Source organism: Tamandua tetradactyla, chromosome 7 (assembly GCF_023851605.1).
Source record: "Tamandua tetradactyla isolate mTamTet1 chromosome 7, mTamTet1.pri, whole genome shotgun sequence".
Classification (NCBI taxonomy): domain Eukaryota; kingdom Metazoa; phylum Chordata; class Mammalia; order Pilosa; family Myrmecophagidae; genus Tamandua; species Tamandua tetradactyla.
The window spans coordinates 45,037,245-45,050,728 of NC_135333.1; the positions used below are offsets into that span (position 1 = coordinate 45,037,245).

General features: G+C 50.7%; 1 protein-coding gene across 3 annotated transcripts in view; it reads left to right on the forward strand.

Annotated features, from left to right (window-relative positions):
- ZBED4 (zinc finger BED-type containing 4) overlaps positions 1 to 9,555 on the forward strand; it is a 51,718-nt gene extending 42,163 nt beyond the window's left edge. For all 3 annotated transcript variants that reach the window (XM_077169209.1, XM_077169210.1, XM_077169211.1), the window contains exon 2: positions 4,399 to 9,555. In XM_077169209.1, the coding sequence (XP_077025324.1) occupies positions 4,720 to 8,244 (3,525 nt within the window). In that variant the 5' untranslated portion in view covers positions 4,399 to 4,719 and the 3' untranslated portion in view covers positions 8,245 to 9,555. The remainder of the gene's footprint in view (positions 1 to 4,398) is intronic.
- The last annotated feature ends 3,929 nt before the right edge of the window (positions 9,556 to 13,484 follow it).

Sequence of the window (13,484 nt, forward strand, 5' to 3'; positions counted from 1 at the left end):
CCAGAAATAGACCCACACATATGTTGACAGTTAGTTTTTGACAAAATTACAAAGGCCTTTTTCTACTAGAGAAAGGATAGTTTTTTCAAAGAGTTGTGTTAGAACAATTAGTATCCATAGGCAAAAAAAATGAATTTGAATCGATCATAGATCTCTCTATAAAATATGAAACTATAAATCTTCTAGAAGAAAGGCTGTAGTGAATCTTTCTGGCCTTGAGCTAGACAAAGATTTTTTTAGCTACATTCCCAAAAGCACAATACATTTTTAAAAATTGGTTAAGTTTGATTTCATCAAAATTAACATTTTCTGCTCTTCAAAAGATAGTGCTCAGAGAGTCAAAAGACAAGCCACAGATTGGGGAAAATATATGCATATCATATGCTTTGTAAAATAACTTGTGTCCAGATATATAAAGAACTCTCAGAACTCAATAATAAGAAAATAAATAGCCTAATAAAAACATGGGCAAAACATTTGAACAGACATTTCATCCAAAAAGAAATACAGATGGCAAATGAGCACCTAACAAGATGCCCATTGCCACTAGTCATTTAGAGAGTGACAAAACAAAACCCAGTAAGAGACCTTCTTAGAAGGGCTGAGCACTGGGGCCGTGAGGGAACTGGCTTGTGGCCCAAAGACCTCAAGCCGTGCCAGACAGTGACCCGGTTCACCTTGGGTGGCCCCCACCTCTCAGCTGTTCTGTCCTGTGCTTGTCTGGTGCCTGGAAAGCGTCATTTCCGTGTTTTATCTGATTACCATCCGTCTAAGATGGGGAGGTGAATCCTCCTCCCACCTCGCTTTATGGCAGGTGGGAAGGTCAGTGTATGTCCTTCAGCCTCTTCTCTTTCAAAATTCCTTTATCTATTCTTGGTTCTTTATATTTGCGTGTACATTTTAGAATCTGAGTATCAGTTATTTTGACAAAGCACTTGGGAATTTTGATTGGAATTGTATTGAGTCTGTAGACCGATTCAGGAGTAGTGATATCTTAGCAATATTGAGTTTTCTAGATCTGTGAACTTGATATATCTGTCCGTATGCTTAGGTCTTTAGTTTCTCACAGCAGTGCTTTATAGTTTTCATTGTACAGGTCTTTTAAAAGTGCATCCCTATGTATTTCATACATGGGGGTGTTATAAATGGGATTTTTAAAGCTTCATTTTTTGACTGTTAGTTTATAGAACTACAGTTGCTTTTTAAGATTAACCATGTGTTCTATAACTTTTCTAAACTGACTTTTTTAGTAGTTCTTTTATAGACGCCTTGTGATTATTTTGCCTACACAGATTTGTAGCCCATGAATAAGGACAGTTTTTTATCTTGCTCTTCAGTCTGTATATCTTTCCCCCTTCTTTCTGTCTCCTTGCCCTGGATGGGCCCAGTGTCCTCTCGACTGGCAACACTGAAGATGAGGGGACAGTGGTCAGCCTGCCTGTCCAGCTTGATGTTGGCTGTGGTTGTTTAGCTGTCACCTTCACCTTAGCAGGTTAAGGACGCATCCTTCTGCTTTCCCATGCTGAGAATGTTTATCCCGAGTATATTGTCATACCCGCCCTTTCCCTGCCTCTGTGGAGGTGCTCGGGGTCCCCTTGCTTGTCTCCTGCCGTGGCTTACCACACCAGCTCGGACCCTCGCCCTGCCCCACCCAGGCATGTCCACATCCTTTCTAACGACTGCTGCGCGGGAGCTGCTCACACTGTAAAGGGAATTCCACATTTATGCTTGGGAGGAATGTTGGTCTGTGGTTTTAAAATCGCTTTCATGAGAGAAAATTCAAGTAGACAGAGACGTAAAGAGAAGGTCACCCTGTGTCTGGGGAGCCCGCGGGGCGGGGGACATTCTCACTTGGCGTCTGCCCATCTCACCCCACCCCACCACCCCAGTACTGTGCGCAAAACCCACATCCCTTCACACTTTTGCAGACTTCAGTGTGTATCTCTGAAACAGCCTTTTTTTCTTAAGCATACCATTTTTACCCCCAAATAATATTTTCTTAGTAGCATTGACACGCACCTGTGGTCACATTTCTCCAATTGTCATATTTTTTTTAGTTTAGCTGTTTTTTTTTTTTAATTCAGGTCCAGACCCCTGTCTATGCTTTTAAGACCTTTCTTTCCCTTTCCCCCAGCTGTGCTGCAGTTTCATTTCAGTGTATATGTGTTTGGATCCAAGTTCAAATAACCCTTGTGCTCAGCCTGTCTGGTGTCCTTCATGCTTCCTGTCTATAGACCCCCCTTCTCTATCCCAAAGCTGGTCCGGCAGTGATCTGTTCCAGGATCACTGATCCCCCATCTCTGTTCTCTCCTTCTGGGCTGTACTAGGTGATATGTGAGCCCTTCTTATGCTCTCCCGTGTGATTCTTTACTTCTCTTTCATTTTTAGAAATCTCTTTTCCTCTCAATGCTGGTTTTTCAATAATTTCTTCATCTCTGTCTTCCAGTTTATTGATTTTCTCTTCAGATAGTTTTAATCAGCTGTTTCCCTGATTATGCTTTTAATACCAAAAATTATATACTTAGAATTTCCTTAAAAGCTTATTATTGAGAAATATTCACACGTTCTGAAGTGCACAGTTCAGTGCCTTTTTGGTATATTCACAGGGCAGTGCCCCCCTCACCACTGTACTTCCAGGATACTTCCCCACCCACCAGAAATCCTGCCCATCGGCAGGGTCCCCTTTCTCTTTCCCAGCCCCTCGTCACCACTGGTCTCCTTTCTGACTATGGATTTGCCTTTTCTGGACGTTTGATATAAATGCAATTATGCAAGAGGATGTAACATTTTGTGTCCAGCTTTCTCCACTTAGCTTAATGTTTTCAAGGTCCATCCATGTGGTAGCACTTATCAGAACTTCTTTTTTTTTGCCAAATAATACTTCATTGCATAGATATACCCCATTCTATTTGCCCAGTCATCAGTTGATGGACAATTGAGTTCTTTCTGCCTTTTGTCTAATACCAACAATGCTGGTTGTGAACACACATGCACAGGTCGCTGTGAGCATGTCTGCACTTGTCTTGGATGTGGATGTGTGTTTATTGGTCTCTGTGTGAGCATGTCTGCACTTGTGTGTTGCTTTTGCTGACCCTCAGGGTGGCTGGTTTCTTTGTGTATTTAGGGAGATTTTGTATCTATGCTGGTTTTGTTTTCTGTTTTTATTTGGCTGCATTGTGTATGTGGATTCATTGTTGGAACTGTTTTCCTTCAGAAATGGTGTGCGTCTGTGTGCTAGAGTGAGCGGTTCTTGTCACCTGGCTGCACATCTTGCCTTGTCCAGGGCAGGGTTGCCTTGAGCCTGTTGTCCCAGAATCTGAATTAATATTTGTAGTGGTCCCTTTCACGTGGTGGCCCCTCGCATGGTGGTGGCCCAGTGCGTCACCTCTGACCCCAGCACCTGGAGTATGCCCTCACACAGCCTTGGTCTCCCCATTCAGTTATGACCTAGCTCACCTCTCACCATCTGTTTTTGCCTTGCTTTTTGTTTGTCTGTTTCCCTCGGAGAGTTCTCCTGCATTTTCGGATGCCCAGTGAAGCAGTAGAGAAGGACAGTGTCTGTTCGCAGAGCTGAGAAGTTTATGTGGTGAGAGGACCCTTAAGGTCTGTGCTGCCACCCAGTTGGGAAGCTTATTGGTTGTTTCCTCCTGTTCTGCTAGACGGTGCCACCCCGACTCCTGCCTGTTGCCCTTCAGGTCCAGCCTAGTACTTGGTTGCTCCGTCCTGCTCCACTGACCTGTGGAGGGTCACGTGGCCCCTGGCCAGCACTTATGAGTAACTCCCGATGCTCGCCCCAAGACGGGGATGGGTGCCGTGGCCAAGCTCCTGCTTGGGGCAGGGTGCTTGCTCTGGAAACTGCCAGGACTAAAAGTTACTTCTCAGGACTTCAATCTATTCTTGAAAGCACCGAGTCAGCTTTGTTATCTTTCATGTTTAATCTATGGATTGATTACTTCTTAGGTTAGCCAGAGGGTTTTTTATGTAACTTATTTTATGTATCAGTTTTTATAGTAAGGCCGAATGAGATTGACATGCAGGAATTCAGCTTCTCCAGAGAGAGCATCTATAAGTTCCACTGATAAACTGTTTGAAAGGTGAGGGCATAAATTCTAGGCCCAGATGACCTTTTTACACTATTGTGGGTTTTTATTCATATTCCAATCCTTTATCCATAAACCAGTTGAATTTGAGTCCGTATCTTTATTTCTTGTTTATTTTGCCATGTTAAGGTATTTCTGTTATGTGAGTGGATTGCAAAAATGTCATGGGATAAGTTGTTCTATGCTACTTTACCTTTATGGGATATCTTCTACATATACTGAGACTAATATATACATGATGGGATAGATTTGAAATGTGCGGTTTAGTTCAGTGTTTAATCAGATTTCATTTTTATAGGTGATGCACTCGGACCCTGTTTGTGCTCTCAAGATGTTTTTAAGACGAGAAGCCAGTCTCCACTGCACATCTGCATGGCCACACCACAGGGGCATAAGAGCGGACCTCCAGGGAAGCGGTGGCCTCCGCACCTGTGAGCTGCACACTCCGTTTCCCAGGAAGATCTGTGGTTAGGCATATTCATAGAAACAGCACGAAAGCTAGAGTTAGTATGAGAAACTGAAGCTGTTCAACATTTGGGGCCCAGGTGAGCTCTGGGGTCAGTTTTCCCATCCACCTGATGTAGTTGCCTGGTGAGCCACAGGACAGTGATGGTCAGTCATGGGCGATAACCAGGAGACTTGCCCAGGAGCTGAGAGTGGCTTTGTTTCTGATAAAGTAAATTTTAAGGCAGGAGAGGAAGAGCATGATCAGATTCCTAATCATGGTTTGGAAAGAATGGATTTTAAAGGTGAGCAGGAGGAAATGAAGCAGTTGGAGAGCAGTGATGAGCAGCCGGAGCTCAGGGAGCCAGGCCGTGGCCGCAGGGCTCCCGGGAAGCAGTGGCCCCCCGACTCCGAGGATGACGATGGACCATGGCTTTCCCAGTACAGCAGCACCCTGTACGATGTGGCCATGGAGGCCGTGACGCAGAGCCTTCTTTCCAGCAGAAATCTCAGCTCCAGGAAGAAATCTCCAGCTTGGAAACATTTTTTCATCTCTCCTCGGGACAGTACAAAAGCAATATGTATGTACTGTATGAAAGAATTCAGTCGAGGCAAGAATGAAAAGGACTTAAGTACAAGTTGTCTCATGAGACATGTGAGAAGAGCGCATCCCACTGTGCTTGCCCCGGAGAACGGGAGCCTGTCCAGCGTATCCTCCTCCTCATCTCCTTCACTTCTGCTCCCAAGCCCGGGGGCCGATGCCACAGACCTCAGCTCCATCCTCTCCCCCATCAGGCTCGTCCAGAAAATGGCAACCAAGATACCATCCCCTGACCGTGCAACTGAGGAATCCGCATCTGTGGTTTCTTCTGAAGACGTTTCATCTGACGTGTCCATTTCCGAGAAATATGGCAAAGAAGAAGCCCCGGTGGGTGCCTGCCCACACCTGCCCAGCCTCCATTACGACGACATGGCAGAGCGGGTAGAGGAGAAAAACCTTACAGTCCCAAAGAGTGCATCAGGATCCCGAAGGAGGTCGGCTGTCTGGAAGCACTTCTACCTGTCCCCTCTGGATAGTTCCAAAGCCGTCTGTATCCACTGCATGAACGAGTTCAGCAGAGGCAAGAACGGCAAGGACCTCGGGACTAGCTGCCTGATACGGCACATGTGGCGAGCCCATCGCGCAATCGTCCTACAGGAGAATGGTGGCGGCCCCGCCATACCCCCACTCTATTCCGCGCCCCCGACACTGCTGCCGTCTCTTCTGCCTTCGGATGGTGAGTTCACTTCTGTGTCCTCACTGCCGGGCAACCTCCTCCCAGACCCAGCTTCGGCTTCCTCCTCTCCCGACAGGCTGCCTGAGGACAAGCCATCTCGTCTTGGCCCCAGAGATATGCTGATGGAGGATGCGTCCGCTCCCTCCTCCTCAGAAGACGTGGGGGACGCCTCGCTGGCCTCTTCTCCAGAGAAGCAGGGACAGGGGCCGAGGCCCGGCCTCTTTGAACCTGGCACCGTATTTCAGCAGAATAAAAAGGTGATGAAGAGGCTCAAGTCTGAAGTCTGGCATCACTTCTCACTGGCTCCCATGGACAGCCTGAAGGCCGTGTGCCGCCACTGCAGCTGTGCCATCAGCCGAGGAAAGAAGGGCGATGTGGGCACTAGCTGCCTGATGCGCCATCTGTGCCGGCGCCACCCAGGGGTTGTGGGGAGCCAACAGGGCTTTCTAGGCACAGGCCTGGCAAATTCTCCGTATGCCACCTTGGCTTCTGCAGAAAGCTCCTCCTCCAAGTTAACAGACTCTCCAACTACGGTCACGAAAGATAATCAAGTTACATTGCCTGTGAATAGCAAAAAGACCTCAAAACTGTGGAACCACTTCTCTGTTTGCTCAGCAGACTCCACAAAAGTCGTGTGCTTGCACTGTGGGCGGACAATAAGCAGGGGAAAGAAGCCGACGAACTTAGGGACCAGCTGCCTCCTCAGGCACCTGCAGAGGTTCCACGGCAACGCGCTGAGAGGCGACCTCCCGGTGCCTGTGCTGCCTTCCTCTCCGGAAGGACACACACCGTCCAGCACAGAGTTCCTCGGAGCTCCGGCCTTCGATGACACCAGTGAGAAGTTTTGTGATTCTCACCCAGTTGCCAAAAAAATAACAAGTCTTGTTGCAGAAATGCTTGCACTTGACCTTCAGCCATATTCTTTTGTGGACAATGTTGGCTTTGCCAGGCTGCTCGAATACCTGAAACCTCAGTACTCCTTGCCCTCTTCATCCTACTTCTCTCGGACAGCCATCCCAGGGATGTATGACGAGGTGAGGCAGGTCGTTACAGCCCACCTCAAGGACGCGGAGAGTGGCGTCGTGCACTTCACGTCTGGTGTGTGGATGAGCAGCCCCGCACGCGAGTTCCTGACACTGACGGCCCACTGGGTCACCTTCGAGTCGCCCATGCGGCCGCATGGGGAAGGGCGCCGCCGCTCAGCCCTCCTGGACGTGTCCCAGGTAGATGGCGACTACAGCGGCCACAGCATCCAGAAGCAGCTGGAAGGGCGGTGGGAGGCCTGGGTAACGTCAGCTGGCCTGGAGGTTGGCATCACTGTCACGGACAATGCCAGCATTGGGAAGGCGCTGAATGAGGGGGCACACTCAAGCGTGCCGTGCTTTAGCCACACTGTCAGCCTTGTCGTGAGCGAGGCCATCAAAAGTCAGAGGATGGTTCAGAACGTGCTCAGCGCCGCGCGCAAGGTCTGTGAGCGGGTACACCGCTCCCCGCGGGCACGGGAGAAGCTGGCAGAGCTGCAGAGGGAGTACAACCTGCCTCAGCACCACCTTCTCCAGGACGTCCCTTCCCGCTGGAGCACATCCTTCCACATGCTTGAGCGGCTCATCGAGCAGAAAAGGGCAGTCAACGAGATGTCCATTGAGTGCAGCTTCAGGGAGCTGATCAGCTGTGATCAATGGGAGGTCATGCAGTCCGTGTGCCATGCACTCAGGCCCTTTGAGGCTGCAAGCCGGGAGCTGAGTGCGTGCACATCCACGCTGAGCCAGGTTATCCCCATGGTGCACGTGCTTACCCGCAAGATCGAGGCACTGTTCGAGGAGACGCTGGGCATTGACCCCATGCTGCGGGCCCTCAGGGAGGCCCTGCTCAGCCGCTCTGCTGCCACCCTCCACGACCCCAGGTACATCTTTGCTACACTCCTGGACCCTCGCTACAAAGCTTCTTTGTTTACAGAAGAGGAAGCTGAGCAGTACAAGCAGGATCTAATCAGGGAACTGGAAATACTGACTTCTACCTCAGCTGAGAAACCTGTTTCCAATGGGTGTGACGCAGGCCTGCCCTTGAAGGACTCTGCTGGAGCGGAGAACCTGTGGGCACTCATGGCCAAGGTGAAAAGGAAAGACCGGCGAGAAAAGGCCAGGCTGCCCGAAGACATGGTGCTCGCGTATTTGGAGGAGGAGGTGCTGGAGCACAGCTGTGACCCATTGACCTACTGGAACTTGAAGAGGTCTTCTTGGCCCGTGCTGGCCGCCCTGGCTGTCCGGTTTCTGGGCTGCCCCCCCAGCATCGTCCCTTCAGAAAGGCTCTTCAGCACACCCACTGAAAATAGCAGCTTTAGCCAGTCCAGGCTCACGATGGAACATTTTGAAAAACTCATCTTCTTGAAAGTGAATCTTCCCTTAATATACTTTCAGTATTGAAACTCATCAATGGTGCCGCCAGACTGGAGTGGTGGTGCTTGCCGGGCCTTGGCCGTGCCCGTGCCCAAGGCTGCTGACCTCTCCCGTTGGGGCGGGCATGCCATCAGATCAGGGACTCCTCGTCCTCAGTGAGTTCACGCTCCACTCTCCACGCAATGTCTTCGTGTGCCTTACTCCTGGCTCCTCAGGCCGTGTCCTGGAGATAGGTTTTATAAAAATCCACTAGAGATAGCCTGTCCCTTCAAACATGAAATACGATTAGGTTTAATTCATTACTGTAAATTTTTTTTAAGTCGGGGGTTAGTGGTTTGTTTTAATAGAATGGCTAGAAGGATATAAATGAGTTTATTCTGTAGGCATTTTATTCAGCTATCTACAGACCACAGAGCAGGTACTGAATTTTAGGTAAATGTTGCTTTAATTGCAGCACAACTGCAGCTGCGGCTGCCCAGGGACGTCTGCACAGGAGAGGGGCAAGGAGGCCTCTGCCTCACGCAGGCTCCAGCCGCAGCGCCGAGTCCTCAGAGGACAACAGTGGACATGAGGGAAAGTGATGCTCTACCACCAGAGACGTGGCTTTGGGAAACAAGACCAAGTTCACATGTCTGACAGAGTCTCAGTTCTATAGGAATTTGTCAAGAAAACAGCCCTTTTGGTGTGTTCGCATTCAGGTTCTACATGGTCGGGGAACTCGGGGAAACCCCAATGCTTATGATGAGCACCTCTGAAATGTTAATCACAGCTGGTAAGTTCATGCTTACTAGTTAACCAGTGCACAGTATGGCAGGTTTACAGCAGAAATTGGGTTTATTAAATCTCTGAGGCTCAGATTGAACAAATTTATGCCATGGAGCTGTCTTTTAAAAATTGTGCACTGATTGCCAGTTTGGTGAAATTATATATAAAACTCTTTTTAGAGGAGATGGCTTATTAATGGGGAGGTTTTTAAATTACAGTCATAAGAATAGCCTTAGACTTTTAGGCATTTCCTTTTTATTAGGAAAGAGTCAGCCATCATTGGGGTATTTTAGAATCCCAAGGACATCAGAATGAAATGTCTATCGTCAGATTCTTTTTACAAAATGTCTTCAAAGTTCTGCTTTCATAACTACAAAAAGACTCATTTTCCCAATTCAAACCAATTAAATATTCTAGGTGAAACAGGTCACTCATTTGCCTATGATTTTTTAGAAAAGTCGTTTTGTTAAAATACTGTCCCTATGCTTAATCTAAATTTGTATTGACTATGTTTTAGTGTATTTATAAGTGGTGAACTCAATTTCTGAAATTAAACTTTTTATTTGCAATTTTCTAGTGCTGTGGACGCTGGATTTTTAGTTTGGGGATAATAAACAGGCTCTTTGGGGCTCAGTACCTAAAACCTGCCTTCACGCAGTATTTTTATGCACCTTAACCCCAGACAGGACGTGGAGCAGTGGGAGGTGGAATCCCTCCCCAGCCCTCACTGCACAGGGCATGAGGGGAAGCACATGCTGTTGAACAGGGCAGGTGCTGGGTGGAAGCCCCGGCCCCCATGCACACGCCCATGTCCAAGGCGAGTCTGCGTTCTCCTGAGGTAGCCCGGGTGAGTGATGCCAACCTCAGGGAAGAAGCTGGTGGGAGTGCTTCCTACCTCTCCCCACAGACCTCCACATGTCTGTCCAGCATGGAGTTCAGCTGGTCAGCAGTCCTCCTTGAGCAGAACCCACCAGGCTCCAGGAAGTCCAAAGTAGAGGTAGGAAGTGCTGGCATTAGAGCTCATGTGTTTTACTGAAAGGGCAGCTCTACACTTTTCCTGGCGAATGGGGACAGTTTTGACTGTGAGATCCGGTTTCTTAGTCCAGGGCAGAACCGTGGCGGCCTCCTGGCTGGAGGGCAGCTGGCCAGGGCTCTGCCTGTTGACGGTGCAGGGCAATGTCTGCACAGGGCGCAGTGTGCACATTGTCAAACCCCAGAGTTTGGATGAAGAGACAGGGCTGCCTATGAGTCCCCCATGGGCAGAAGGGCTGCAGGGCAAGGTCAGAGTCCAGGACACTTGCCCCTACCCTCGACCCCAGACCTCTGGGCACCCCACCCACATGAGGATTGGGTTGGCAGAATTCTCTGGGTGGTCAGATTCTCCCCGTGGGCACACCCCCCGAAGCTGGCCAGAACCTGGGCCCACGTCACTGCGCTTCTCCTTTTTTCTGTCATCAGACTCTTCAGGTTTCAAGGGTGGATTTAGTCACCTTCTAAAACAGGCTTGTCCTAAGGACAGGGGAGCTCTGAGCAGCGTGACCCCAGGACTCATGGCTGCTCCTGGGCCAGCCAGTTTCCCTGGTAGGTGCTGAGGCCCCTCGCGGCACTGCTGCCTGTGTCCCGGCCGGCCTCTGCTGAGGGCCTCCCCTGCACCCGTGGTACCCTGCCTCTTGGGGCGCTGTTGTCTTCCCACCTCGCACTTGCCACCCAGGCTGCTCACCCCATTCTGGCCCTGTGGGGTCCTGCTTCCCCCAAGCAAGGCTCTGTGCTGCTCCAGCGGGCAGTCAGGGACAGGGTAGACAGGCTGCTCCCTTGGGACCTCTGGCCAAGGGTTCTGCTCACCCTCAGCCACCACCAACTTGCAATCCTGCATTCTTAGACAGTATGTGTGCATGGTAGCCTGCTTTGTTAGAATTTGGGGCCACTGAACTTCAGAGTTCCCCTCTGCAACAAGTCAGCACGGATAAACCCTGGCAGAATTGCATCTAGTCGTTAGGTCCACAAGCAGAGTGCCTGCCTCTCTCAAGGCCGAGCTAGGCTCCAGGGACCTTGCAGGACTGAAGCAGACGAGGCCCTGCTCACAGGCCCAGCCCGGCCCTCTGCCTAACCCCCAGGCGATGCCGTCTTGGGACACGGCCATGGTGTGTTCACTTGTGGGGTGTCCCTGGCTGCTCTTGAGCCCCCATGACAGCCCAGTCATGGCCGAGACCACAGAACCACTTACGTTGGCCTTAAGCGTGGCCTGCTGGCCGGTGCTGAACTGCCTGTGTGCTAGGTATCTTACAGCTCTGCCCCATGCTGCCCGCTCAGTGTTAGGATGGGCTGCCAGGGGACAACGGGCTGGCTTCAGTAGCAAAGAATGTGGCCCCTCCTGAGTGACACTGGCAGTTCTGTCATGTACTTTCCATTCCTTCTGCCGGTAGGTGTTCACTGGGACCACCACTGACAGCTCTGCAGGGACCAGCGTTTGCACCCATAGATTATCCTTTGTCATTTATGTAAATATTTACTTGAAAGTCAAGTCAGCTTTAGCCCACCCCTCCCTCTCCATGCTTACCTGGGTTGAGAGCTGTTTTTTTCCCTGCATCTAGATATTTTGGGAAGGTTCCTTAATGTCTTTGGTCACCCATCTCTCAGATTACCCAAAGCCTCTAAAAGCCTCAGGAATTGTCTCATTTGAGTGGATAAATTATCAGTTAAGTAATAAGACATAACTTCATTTTAAAGTTAAAATTCCCTTCCCTTCCACTTCTGCCTGTGAGGCAGCAGCTTATATCAGACAAGCTTTTCCTCCAAGAACTGTGAAAGCCAGAAAATGCGCTTTTACAGAGAGCAGCCAAGGCAGCTGGGGTTTAAGGGAACGGAAGACCACAGAGAAGAGGCTTGGGGAGAGGGGAGGTCCCACTCCCACTCCACTGTTGTGGCGCTGGCTCGTGTCCTGGGCATAGCTGCCCAGCTGACTGCAGCAGCCTGGGAGGTGCTCCCCAGCACACGGGGAGCCACATGCACCTTCCCCGGGTGTGTGCCGGACCTTATCAGGTGTGCGCCGGACCTTATCAGGTGTGCTCTCGTCCAGGGCAAGAGGACCTGGCGCCCAAATAGCCTGCACGAGCTAAGGCAATGTCCTGGGCCAGGAGCTGGGAATGCAGGCGGGTTCCTGGGGGCCACAGAGAAAGCAATGGGAAGGGACAGACTGGGCCAGCCCCACTGTAAGCCCGTCCCAGGGGGATGCAGACCAAGGGGCTTGTTGGGGGAGGCCCCACAGGATAGCGAGGGCCGGCCAGGACCCCAACTGGAGGGCAGGTGCTGCAGCGGGCAGGGGTGCAGCCCTCCAGCGAGTACTTCCGCCTCCTCCCAGGAGTGGGCTTTGGAGTCTCCCTCCAGTGGGGCCTGTCCGGGTCTCCTCACAATTGGATGCAGATCGTGCATCTCCCATGAGAATGTCACAGAAGTGGCACGTGGTTTTCTCGCTGGGGGGCAGCCAGGGTCATTCTGTCCCTTCACTGCCAATGGGGACTTTGACCGTATGGCCAAAGGTGGTGTCTGCCAGGCTTTGTGAAGCTACCTTCCCCTTGTAAACTAAAGTGCATTTTTTGTGAGGTTCCTGGACTGCTAGCATCCCATTTCTCACAGCACTTTAAATGTATTCATGTATTTGTCCATAGGACAGTTTCCTGCTTTATTTACGAGTTATAATCTGTTACTATTATTTTTCTCAAAATTTCCCAGATTTGGCCAGTGGGAGGCCCTCGGTCTGGCCCCTGTGTCCTTTCTACCTGCCCTTCATTCTCTGAGCACTTGCATATCTTCTGGTGGAAAAGGTCCTATGGCCACCTCGGGCCTTCCTGCCACCTGAGTCGGCCCGTTCAAGACACGTTCAGGCAGCCAGCTGCTGTCACGTTCAGGCAGCCAGCTGCTATCAGAAGGGACTGGAAACGGCCCGGGTGCAGCTGCCCCCAGGCCCTGGTGAACGCTCACGTGTGCTTCTGTGGCTAATGCCGCATCTCCATGTACTTCCCCAGCAGCTCCAACTCAGGCCCACCTGCTCGGCCGTCCTTGACCTCCACAGTGAGGGCCCTGGGCCAGGAAGGTGCCCACCTCCCGCTGTCCTGGGTACGCTTAGGTTTATCAGCACCTTGGGAATCGATTCCCCTCCCTCCCGCTGCACGCCCTCTTCCAACCCCTAGCCCGGGCCTCCTGCCGCCCCCTGCCCTTCACAGGAGCCCTTCTGACCCAGTTGGACTCTCACGGTTTCTGGGCTGTGGGGCATTTGCCAGTGACCATGTGGGCTGCAGGACCCCAGGCGTCCCCACTGGCAGTGAGTCCTTAGCCCCTCAATGCAGCCCTTCCTTGGGGCTGCATTGCCAGAAAGGCCCACCCTGAGTTTATTCAGACTTTAGACGAAACTTAGATTTTATGAGCAATGCAGGAGGTACAGGGCCAAGTTCAGTAACACCAGGGAACGTGGTCAAGCAAACTTGTAAGTGGATGTCCTGCCACAC